This window comes from Esox lucius, chromosome 13 (assembly GCF_011004845.1).
Source record: "Esox lucius isolate fEsoLuc1 chromosome 13, fEsoLuc1.pri, whole genome shotgun sequence".
Classification (NCBI taxonomy): Eukaryota; Metazoa; Chordata; class Actinopteri; order Esociformes; family Esocidae; genus Esox; species Esox lucius.
This window is the reverse complement of record NC_047581.1, coordinates 39,028,784-39,041,516: the sequence shown is the minus strand read 5'-3', so window position 1 is coordinate 39,041,516 and position 12,733 is coordinate 39,028,784. Positions and strand designations below refer to the sequence as shown.

The 12,733-nt window shown below is 40.5% G+C and overlaps 1 protein-coding gene across 1 annotated transcript; it reads right to left on the bottom strand.

Annotated features, from left to right (window-relative positions):
- Nucleotides 1-1,225: 1,225 nt before the first annotated feature.
- On the bottom strand, nt 1,226-6,782 carry LOC105030216 (cathepsin L1). The gene is made up of 7 exons (XM_029124789.2): nt 6,680-6,782; nt 5,753-5,884; nt 5,409-5,531; nt 4,591-4,749; nt 3,641-3,865; nt 2,294-2,580; nt 1,226-1,992 (listed from the first exon to the last, which is right to left on the bottom strand). Exons 2-7 carry the CDS (start codon nt 5,876-5,878, stop codon nt 1,893-1,895), a joined length of 1,020 nt encoding a protein of 339 aa, XP_028980622.1. The 5' UTR covers nt 5,879-5,884; nt 6,680-6,782; the 3' UTR covers nt 1,226-1,892.
- Between the last annotated feature and the right edge of the window lie 5,951 nt (nt 6,783-12,733).

Here is a 12,733-nt window from a genome sequence, read left to right as displayed (position 1 = left end):
CACAAACTCTCAGAGCGTGGCCACCTGGTGCTGAAGAACGTAGCACTTATCTGTTGCATCACCACGGAGTTCCATAGACGGTTCGATGAGGTTGGTGTGGAGGAACTTGAGTGGCCTGTAGAGCCCTGACCTCACCCCTACTGAACACCTTTGGGATGAATTGGAATGGTGATGTGAGCCAGGCCTTATTGTCCAACATCAGTGCCTCACAAATGCTCTATTGGTTGGTTGGGCACAAATTCCCTGCAAGACTCCAAAGCCCTGAATGCATCTGTTGTAGCTGTGAAGGAGGGGGTGTGGGGGGGCAACTCCATATTAATGCCCATGGCTTTGTAATTGGATGTCCTACAATCTCATATTGGTGTGATGGTCAGATGCCTACACACTTCTGGCCATACAGTGTATATATCTATTTTCTTCTGCATTTCATTTTACAGTATATTTTTTATTTAGCTGTACTTCTCTACATAATCCTCTGTATTCAACTCGTAATATTTATGTATATTCATCTATTTAAGTTTGTTTACTTCTATTGATTGCCATCTGTATTCTTACAGAACATTCAGTGAAAGATGTTTGCAGTAAGTAAACATTTTCCCATGGTCTCTCCTGTTAACGAAGTACAAGTATGTGACAAAAACCCCCCACTAGGATTCAACCTTTAATTGCAATTATGTTTCCCTCCGTTAGATGCACCAGGTCTTCATTCCAACAACTCTTGTAATCATTAGTTGACCCACACATTAACCGAGACAATCAACAATACATTTTCATAATGCCGACAGTCAGCTGAAGCCCTTGTGTGACCATTCATACAGGTTCTGTGACTCGTATGAATGAGCCGTTTCTAGAATGAGTCCAGACAGTTGGTCACGGTATTGTTTTTAGAAAGAAAAGTAACTTCTTTTGCAATTGTGAGCTTTTCATCTGCTCTATCTTCAATGGCATTTTTAATAGCTGACTGCAAGAAAACCTCCAGTTAGTTGCTGGCCATTTCCTTCAGCCCTCCAGACTGAAGAGCTTCAGTAGAAGACTGTTCACTGTACTGGGGGGGCAGGAATGTCTGAACGTTTAAAACAAATATTATTCCAAGATAATCAGTCATCAACGTAAGGGAGCATGGCCAGCGATGTTGGTTCTTATATTCAGCTTGAGAGATCATGATTCCACACATTCTAAGGAGACCAACTTGTTACTGACCTGGATAACAAATCAGCAAACAAAATGGAGTTGGAGGTTGACATCAGCTGTCAGTTTATGTAGGCCATGCAGACAATGAAAAAGGGCTTTTAGTTTCACAAGTTTAATCGATCATAGAAAAAGAAATCCATTTGTACAATATCAACCAAACTGGGGGAAAAAAAATACCTAAACACTTAAAATCACATATTTACAATGACTAAAAACGCACTGAAAATTATTTTAAAACAGAGGTGTAAAATGTTTTGCCATAACAGTATGGCAATATCTCCCTAAAATGTGGTTTTTGGCTATTCAACCACTTCAGGAACCAGGGCCATCCCAACTAGTACTCACTGAGCCAGTTCAGCATTAAAATCAAAAGGGTAGTGCATAATGAAGGGAATAGAGCTGTTTGGAACACAAACTCCTTCAGGCTGTTGAACAGTGTCCTCTAGGACCAATAACATCACAAGCTGCTGAGTTAGAACACCCTCCCAGGCTGCATTCAGCAACATTTAGGAACATTCAGATAGAAATACTGTGTAGAACAAACATGTACCTCAAAAGCTAGAAGGAATGATTCTGGCTCTATTCACTGTATTCTATCTGCCATGAGCAACAATGTTGGGCTCCTGAATGTGGCTGAGAGTCCTCCAGAGGCATGCTGGTCTGGTCCACACTAGACTAGAGGCATGCTGGTGCGGTCCACACTAGACCAGAGGGTAGCTGGCTGCGGTGGCGATGCCACAGTGGTTCTTCCGGTCTTTGGCCATGTAGATATAACCCTTGTCTCCCCAGTTCTCACTCCAGCTGGAGGGAACAGCAAGGAAGAAATGTCAGTCAGCTGAGATACACTTCCTGCTTCCCATAGCACACAGGCCGCCCAGAAAATTATATAAACCCTTAAATTTAGAGGCTCAGAAGTCAGTGATAATCAGAGTTTGGGTCGATATAGAAAAGTTCTAAAGAATGTGTTACATCTTAAAGAACAGACCACCTACTCCAAACCTAATGGGCCCTTACCAGTTCTTGGCAATCTAGTGCTTTGAACAGTAGAATAAAGCTACCTAACAGATACGTTACCATCAATAAATCCTAGATGTACATTTACCTGTTCTTGACAATCCAGTACTTCTTCCCATCCACATCTTCCCCCTGGAAACCGTAACCGACCACCAAGACGCCGTGGTCCAGCTCCTCGCTGCTGCAGTCCTTGTCGTAGTAAATACCTGACTGGTAGAACTGGAAGGACTCGTGGCCAGCATCGATGGCAACAGACACCGGCCCGACCGATGCCACGGCCTTCATCAGAGCGTGCTCCTTGCCGCTGGGGATGTCTACGAAGCCAGTGTCGTTGGCGGCGCTGAACTTGGGGTCATAGTGGCAGGGCTGATCATCCTGAAGGGAAACAAAGAACGTCAGTACGCACACATCGGGCCAGGTTGTCTGAAATCTACTGCCCCGAACTTTATTTTTAAACAATGTGACAGAGCTGATACAAGCAATTGCTGTTTACATAAAGATGCAATACACATAATTTGGCCTGCTTTTAATTGGATATCAAAATATTAGCTACTATAAATAACGTATTTTTATGAAGAAACTTGCTTATTTGATGTGACAAAAGCATAAAATAATTGAGCATTGGTTCAGCTGCAGGGTTGTCAACAGCCCGTTTGGCCACAATACACACGACCTGCTGCGGGGACTTAAGAGCAGATTCAGTAGTTGTTTGTCCCCTTAATAAACAACCCAGCTGTGTCCATTGCCATTAACGTGTTTGACCCATGGAACCTGTTCTTTCCACGAAAACAAAAACGATCGCATTTGCTCTGCCTCAAACAATACCATATTTGGGTCCTGATCTAGAATGCTCTATGATTGGTCAAAACAGATGAGCCATTGAATATTATTGGTCAAAAAGACGACACTACTGTACCGCACCGAGGGGGAGACGCAGTACAAACGCATCTGCAAGCGAGAACAGACGAACGTCGATGCGGGAAGTGTGACATACAGCAAACAAACGTTTCAATACGATACTATGAATTTAAATGGGAAACTGAATGACTGTCTACTGGCTCGACATCAGGTTTTACTGGCCCCGGGCCATCGTTAATGTTGAACCCTGATTGAGTATTGTAGGCAACTAACTGGTTGGAAAGTCAGCTCCCTAAAACAAAATTACTGTATAATCACTCCAAAGGACAAATTCAAAATGGCCACAGTATCCACAATGTGCAATAGCCCAGTGATGAGGCTGGCCCAGGGTGTGAGGCATTGTTGCTGGAGGCGCAGAAAAATTTAATTTAACCTATCTTGAGGTCTGTGTTGACCTGAGTAAAGCGGTAGGGCTAAAAGTAGGGCTGAGTGCATGATCAGAGGCTAAACTCCAGGTAGGGGGATACAATTATTATGGAAGTACAGTTAAAGGTTAACAGTTAGGGGTCATACATACAGTTCCCAGGTAGGGGTAGGAGTCCTCAGAGTCCAGTCCATTGTTGTCTTTGATGTACTGGAAGGCCTGGTCCATCAGACCACCGTTGCAGCCCTCATTGCCCTCTGGACGGGAGCAGTCAACAAGGTTCTGTTCACTGAGGGACACCAGAGTACCGGTCTTCCTGAACACTTGACCCTCCATGGCTCCTGTGGTGCTGAAGGCCCAACAAGACCCACACTGACCCTTTAAACAGAGATGAAATGATTAAAATAAGCTGTAAGCCAAAGGACTGGTTAGTCATGACCCAGGTAGCGAGGTAACTGGGTGGGACTGGATACATTGTCATCTAATGGTTGAGGGTACAATTCTGCCCTCCTCCATTGGCCTGAATTGCACATTTAGTACATGTACTTTCATATTTTTCTTTGTAAAGCACATTGAATTGCTTCAATGTAGGAATGTGCTATATAAATAAACTTGCTTCATTATACATCTATATATTCTACTTGTAATATACATATTACTTCTACTACTGATAAATGTTCTGCCCTCCTCCAGTTGCTCTTCTGGTTAGATAACTGCATTTCATTGTACTGTTCAATGACAAAGTTGAATCTAATCTAAAACACTGGTTGACAGTTTCTGAATGTCTGAGTCACTGTTCTGAGTCCTGTAACATATAGCTTTGAGGAATGTGGTCAGACTGGTTTGATGTACAGACAGAGGAAGGTTCTGATGTATGTAAGGGGGGAGGGGGGGTACAGTATGTTCAGAACAACCTGTACTTGCAACCCCAGAGAACTTCTACAGTATCATGTTTAGTCACGTTACTGAAGCCACAACATGGTAGGATGTCCATCGATTGTCTTTACAGACCGACCCTTCATACAAGGTGAACGTCCCTTTCAGGACAGCGGACTAATGCACCCATTGAATGATTCATTAATGTACTGATCGAGGCCTCTCACCTGGTCTTTAACAGGGGTAACATACCCCTTCTCCCTCCAGTCCACCTGACGGGGAGCCTCCAGGAAGTTGGGCTCCAAGAACACGGATCCCCTGAACTTCCTCTGGTTGGCAGCCTTTTGCCGGTACCCGTTCATCAGCTGACGGAACTCCTCGTTGGTCTGAGGAGTCAGAACCATGGAGTTCAACAGTTACCATTTACAAACCAAAAGGTGTAACCCCTGACCTCTAACCCTGTGGTCTGGGGAAAGGGAGACAAGGACATTGAAAAGCCTCAGTTTCAGAAGCACAGGTTAAAAGGTGCTGACTATTGAGAAAACAATGAAGATTGAGAGTGGGATTTGGCGTGGCTATGGGTAGGGGATTTTGAACAGATGAGACTTGAGGCGTTGCTGGAAGACGGGGATAGTCTGAGTCATGGATGGTTTTGGGGACAGAGTTCCAGAGACGAGGAGCAACCCTAGAGAATGTCCTGTCACCAAAGATTACTTCTGAAATAACGAATCAATTGGTTCTCCGCACTCTACCAAGATCAAAACGTTTGTGCCCCTGTCCTTTTGTAGCAGACATATTCCAAATGTTGCTCAACATATTTAATCACAGTAAATTCACAGTATTGGGTCATGATATTCAGCCACTGAAAACATGAGCCTAAACACATTGTATCATGACCTAAGTATCATGATAAATGTATGATGTTCGTGGCATATTCATGCCCTAATAAAACATCTGCAGAAATGTAATTGCTAATATTACACATTGGGATTATTGGGTTGTCAGCAAAACCAACAAATACTTTTTCTGGTTGGTTTGCTCATACCTTGTCTCCAAAGTGGTTCATGCCCAAACGGTAGGTATGTTTGCCCATGGAGTGCTCCAGGTTGTGCATCTCAATCTTCTTGAGGTTTTTCTCCCAAACCATCCTCCTCCAGCCCTCCTCCTTCTGAAACAACAGATACAAATGACACCATCAGATCTGGTCCACAACTCACATGGAAGCAACCCACTTTAGAATTAGTACATTGCATTATCAAGGGTTTCAGCAACTATTTTGGAGTTGATTCTCTAGTAAAAGAAAGTCCACTTCACAACAGATCACTGGACAACCCAGATCAACATTCCTATTAGGATTTGTGGCTACAGCCCTGCTGGTGTCTGACTGACCTCATGATAGTCCTTGCTGTGCCAGTTCTTCCACAGGTTCCAGTGTTCGTCCAGCTGTGGATCCAGGCTGGGAGCCGAGAGGACAGCGGAGAAACACAGTGTAAACACGGTCAGGAGAGGCAACATGGCGGCCTGGAAAGAAAAACAGGCCCACATCACTTTTTTATTCTGTCCTGTTACATTGAGTAACATACTTTTTTCGGAACGTTGCACAATGTATTCCCGACGATATCGTCAGTTTCATAGGAGCTGCTTGCATTTTGAAAGATAAACAAGTTTTTAGACAGATGGAAGCGGTTGTTTCGAGGCTTCGGTGATTTGTTAAACGGGGGTGGGGGGGGGGTGATAGGCTATGACAAACAAATTGAGTTTAGTTCGTTTTGTTAAAATGAAATCTTTATGATTTAATCGATCCAAATAAAACATTGTTGTCAAATAGGCTAGTTTCTAGTGGAAAAGACGCCTACACATTTACAAGCCTATCCCAGTGCTCGGCTGGTCCCGTTTAGCCGTGCGGTTACACGTAAAAAGGCGTTCTAGTTCTCGCCGAACAAAACCAGAACCGAATACAAAGAGGAAAAACTATCAACGATATAACAATTACGTTTGCCTAATTACAATGATTATTTTTAACCGAACATCAGTTTTCCAACTGCTGCGTCCCAGTCAGGAATGAACAAAGAGACATAAACAAACATGTTTCAAAATCTTGTAACACTAAATCTACTTCAGAAGGAAAACATCCTTCTGAAAAATGTTATCACCCTCCCAACACACAAATCTTGACTTTCACTCCATTCAAATCGTTTTGAAATGCTATGCTTAGAAATGTACAATAAAACCCAGATTGTTAATCTCTTCATTGAGAGAAACCCCGTCTTGATCGAACAAACTGTATAAAAACCAATAAATCAATCTTAGACTCACTGTAGCGTGGCTCGTTGAAGAAGTAAAAACCCAGACTGCAGAGAGCACGAAATTTATACAGCTTATATCACAATTATAGCGGCAGAAAGTCGTAGCTGATTGGTCGAGGCGGTTCTCGCCCGGTTGAGGTCACCACAGCATGTGATCTGGCTGCACGTGATCCATTCCCAGAAGATGAGTCCTTGGAGGAGAATTTTTTTTTTTATCTGAGCATGTTGTCGGGTTAGCAGCCTTTAGAGACGTAGTCAGATCATTTACCAGGCCTCAGCAGGTTGTTCTAACTCAGTCCAGTCATGTGGGTGGTGATGCAACGCGTTACTTGTGCTATCCGTTCTTTTGAACCTGTCTTACCAATTAACCAACAAGTCCGAACGTTAGTGCCGTGCTCCATGCGTTACTGCAGGTCTTTTTCTTTCACAAACAACTTTTTTAAAATTATTAGCAAGTGTAGGCCTACATACATTTTGATTGCCGGATTTTGTGTCTACATTTCACGTTCTACACTGACTCACATTCCAAGGCACTTACAGAAGCAAGGGTTAACTGTATCGCTTAGGGACTGACCGACGGGTTAACTGTGTCGCTTAGGGACTGACCGACGGGTTAACTGTATCGCTTATGGACAGAACTATGGATTGTCATCTTTGTCAGCAAGGTGCCATTTAGCACAATTTTGTAACTGGGAAGATAATGAAATGGTTCACTCCCGTCACTTGATCGTCCCATTGAAAATGCCTAGCTATTCCAAAAACACAGAGACTTTAACAACACATTGGATAAGAAGCCTACACCTTCACAGATTTCATGCCATAACTGAGTTTTGCCCATAGCGTCTTGCATATTCCAGCGATTACTTCCAATCTTTGGTGTGACTCATTACCATGGAAGTCATTTTCTTATTGCATAACCCAATGCATAATCAAATGGGGTTCACTTGGGAATATATATATATTTTTCAAGGCTCAGAAATATTACATTTTACACTCTCCTGCCCAAAAACAAGACAAACAAAACAACAACCAAAAACCTAGCAACTAACATTAAATCATCCCATAGTGGAAATAACACTTTTTATTCTGCGTCAAGTAATGTTAATCAATTAAATGTATTTATAAAGCCCTATTTACATCAACAGTTAACAAAACACCCAGCCTGAAACCCCAAGGAGCAAGCAACAACAATGTTGAAGCACAGTGGCTGGGAAAAACTCCCTAAGATGGGCTGAAATTTAGGAAGGAACCTAGAGAGGAACCAGGCTCGGACGGGGTGACCAGTCCTCTTCCGGCTGTGCTGGGTGACCATTTTAAGTCCCTAGGCCCCCTTGTGGATCCAGGTCTGTTGAATGTTCGGATCTTTACAATTTATTTATTTATCCTGTGAGAATTCTATGGACAAAACTTGACAGTCTTTCGTCATTTATTTTAGTTTTCTTGTCACTAAAATCTGTGTATTGCCTCAATTTAATTTGTTTAATTCTCTGTTCTAATTGCTCTATTCTATTTTCTATTGTCACCGTAGGGCTTGTAACTAAAGCATTTCATCAGTGTAAGATGCATTTGGTATTTAGCATGTAGATTTGGTGAGAGAGTAAAGCATTTCCACACACTTTCAGTCATATATTCATTTCACAAGTTAGTTGTAAAGTTTGAAATTACATGTTAATATAGTTTTTGTAGCACAGACATGCTAACGTGTGGTGAAATAAGAATGACTGATGAATCATAGTAGAAGGTAATGCATCAGCACTAAAATGCCAAAAATATAATTTTTATATTTTGTCTGATGTTTAGTCATTAGGGCTGCATTCACACAGGATGACCGATTCAATTAATATTTTTACAGCAATACATTTTTTCAGAGCTGATATTTTAATTGTGCTGCATTTACACACACACTAATACAGATTGTTTTCTTTAGTAACTGTTATTTGATTAATCAGATCACATTTGAAGAACTAATGTGAAAGATCTTATTGGTCAAAAGAGAAATGTGTGGAATTAAGGGAAATCAGGGAAGGGTTCACAGGGATATAATGTTTTGGACCAGATGTTGGACATAATATTCCAAATGACTAGAATAAGGAGTCACGTGGGCATATTGCACCATAAGTCTATGTAGTAAGATGTAGATACATGAACCATCCAAGTCTATGTAGTAAGATGTAGATAAATGAACCATCAAAGTCTATGTAGTAAGATGTAGATAAATGAACCATCAAAGTCTATTTAGTAAGATGGGACAGTTATGGATTCTAACTTCACACTACAACACATTTCACTGTGACATACATCCTTTGTAATTTAAAATTACAAAAAAAAGTCAGAATATGTTCGACCTGAAGAAGGCCTGTCTGTCCTCCAAGATCCTTGTGAACTTGCCATCATACTTGCATTTTTACAGTTGTTACACATACCTGTCTACCTTCGGGACCTCATTGCTGCTATCTCTGCATCTCGGTTGCACAAGCTACCTTATTCCTTCAATTTGCCTCGATTGCACATCTAGAATGTCATATGCTATTTATCCTACTAGTAACATACACTATACTTAATACTTGTACATTTTCTGCCCTCCTCTATTTGCCTTATTTCACATTTAGTATTGCCATTTGTACTGCATTTGCCTTCATTGCACATCTACACATTCCACTGGTAACATACATATACTTAATACTTGTAAATGTTCTGCCCTCCTCTATTTGCACTTCTGGTTAGATGCTAACTGCATTTTGTTCTGTCATCTCTAGTTTCTTTGCAGTCCAACACCTATCGGAGAACAGATACCAGTAAAATATCTGGTGCCGGCCCCCCAAAGGTGGAAATGCCTCTACCGATTTTCTAAAACCCAATTTTCTAAAACCTTTCCATTTTTACTGCGTCTTAAGAGGAAGGCACTCACTGGATAACAGCTTTTGGTACCTGAAACTGAACCCTTCTGCACTGCTACTGATGAACAGACTTGTCAAAATCCTGTTCTAGAGAGGACTAGGACAAGAACAGACATGTGAGTTTTGTGACACAGGCCTACTGAAACAGTCTGTTAATAATTAGTCATGCCACACATGAACCCAGTCAATGTTATCATAATCCAGTGCTGTGATATTAAATATACTGTATGTTGCCACAGTCAGACTAGTGAAATCTGGGTGTGCATTGTCAGCCTATGCAGTCACTATATTTACCAAAGGTCTATTCACTAGATCCACACTCCAACCAAAATGCTCCCTGAAATAAAATAGAACTTGATAAAAAGAGACATGCTTAACTCAAGCAAAGCAAGCAAGTTTATTTATATAGCACAATTCATACATCGAAGCAATTCAATGTGCTTTACAAAGAAAAAGTATATGAAAGTACAATAAAATAAAAACAAATACTCAAATGAAAACATCAAAGCAAATGAATAGATCATAATAATTAATAATACTATAAGAAAACATTTAAGGACTAAAAATGGGATAAAACATAGGAAGCTATAAGGCTAAACAGTGTGGTTAAGTTTAAGTGCTCAGTCATAGGCACGTGAGAAGAGAAGTGTTTTTAACCTGGATTTAACCTGGCTCTTTACTAATACTAGTTATTTTATTTTTGTTGCCAAACACAATCATCTCTGTTTTATCTTGGTTTACTTGTAGACAGTTTATATGCTCTGTACAGTGACACAGAGAGTCTATTGAGCTGTTGTCATATGGTTTGAGAGACATATATATTTATGTATCATCGGCATAGCTGTGGTAGTTAATGTTGTTGTTCTGTAGAATTTGGCCCAGAGGTAGCATATAGAGATTGAACAGATCGGTCTGAGAACTGATCCCTGTGGAACTCCGCTTGTCACTGCCACCCTATCAGATTCATGATTACCAATGGTGACAAAGTAACTCCGGCCATCTAGATAAGATCTGAACCAATCAAAGACTGTCCCGGAGAGTCCTACCCAATTTTCCAGACTATCTATAAGTGTTCTATGATCTACAGTGTCAAATGCTGCACTGAGATCTTATAGAACCAGAACTGTTATTTTATCAGAATCAGTATTCAGACGTATGTCATTTAAAACATTAATCAGGGCTGTTTCAGTACTGTGGTGAGGTCGGAAACCTGACTGAAATTTGTTTAAGTGACCGCTTGAGTTCACAAAAGTGCTGAGTTGATTGAAGACAACCTTCTCAATGATCTTGGCTATAAAAGGGAGATTTGATACAGGTCTATAGTTGTTCATTATAGATGCATCCAGTGTTTTCTTTTTTAATAGGGGCTTAATGGCAGCTGTTTTTAGAGACTTTGGGAAAATGCCTGATTGCAGAGAGCTATTAACTATTTGCTGTAGGTCCATTGTTATAGAGTTACATTTTTGTATTTTTAAGTCTGATGGCAGTGTGAGTCAGCATGTGGAAGCTTTAAGATGTCGAACTGTTTCTTCTAAGGATTTTTGATCAATATTATTAAAATGCGTCATAACCATGTTATGTCTTGGTGGTCGTGGTGACGGTACAGAGTCCTTGTTAGACTGTGTAGTTCTGATGTTCCGTCTAATACTTATAATTTTTTCACTAAAGAAACATGCAAATTCATTACATTTCACAGTGGACATGGGATCTGATGCTATCTGCTTTATTGGGTTTGTAAGCTTGTCGACCATGACAAATAGAGTTTGGGTATTGTTGATATTCTTGTTGATCATTCCTGATAAATGTTGCTGTCTGGCCCTGTGTAACTCATTGTTGAAGCTACCAAGGCTTTGTTTATAGATGTCATAGTGGATCTGAAGTTTAGTTTTCCTCCACTTACGTTCTGCTTTCCTATATTCTCTTTTCAGGGTTCTTATCATGGTGTTTTCTGTATGCTCAGTTTTCTTTACCGGTGCAACACGATCCATGACATTCAATATTTTGGCATTAAAATTGTCCAGGAGTACATCAACTGACTCAGCACTTATTGTTGGAGAGATAATTATGTCTTCCATAAACTGATCATTGGTACTCTAATGTACCTTTTCTTAACAGAAACAGAGTTTACAGGAACATTTGGGATGATAAGTGAATCAAAAAAGACCCAGAAATGCTCAGACAGGGCCAAGTCTTTAACCATGACAGACTTTTAGAGAACCAGATCTAGAATGTGGCCTTGAGTATGTGTATGCTCTTTCACATGTTGAGTGAGATCAAAATTGTCAAGTAGTGCCAAAAGTTATTGGGCACTATTGTCTGTACTATTATCTATGTGGATGTTTAAATCCCCTGTAATAATTAACAAGTTATAATCAACTGATATAACAGAGTAGATCAGCAAAACCATCAATAAAATGTGCAGAATATCATGGCGTGTAAATGGTTAAAAACAAAATGTTGGGGGTACCCTTAAATGTAAAACAGATATTTAAAAAAATAAAATGACCTAGTGAATTTTCTTTGCACTGGAATGTATCTTTGAATAGGGCAGCCACTCTTCCTTTCCTACCATTTCGACACGTATTCATATAACCACATTTTTCGGGTGCTGTCTCGTTAAGATCAGTAGCACTGCAATCTTCTGTTAGCCACAATTCAGTGAGAAACAAAGTCTAGGTTGTAGGATATTATAATGTAATTTACCAAGAATAATTTGTTGGTGAGCGATCATGTTAAGTAAAGCCAGCTTAGATACAATAAGGGTTCCTGGACTAGTAGGTTAACATGTTACAGTTAACAGATTAGAAATAAAAGGAACCGTGAGCATGCAACCCATAAAGTAAACTTGTCTAATCAACACAGGAATAGAGATACAAAAACGAATGTGCCAATAGTCTGAACACAAGTTACGGTTCTTTGTCAAAGACAGATTTGTGGTTTTTGAAAGTGACTATGTAGCTTGTTTTCAGATTGTGTCTCACATTTCAAGCGATTTTTGCTGAATTCAAGCATATTTCTTATTAAAGGTTAAGGAATAACAGTTCCCAGTGCATCTAGATTGTTAGTGATGAAATGAACAAACTCAAACAGCCCTTTCAAAAACGTCAGCGGAAATATGTTTGTGGCATGACTTGCCTTGTGCAACAACTCCATGAGGTCAGTTAATA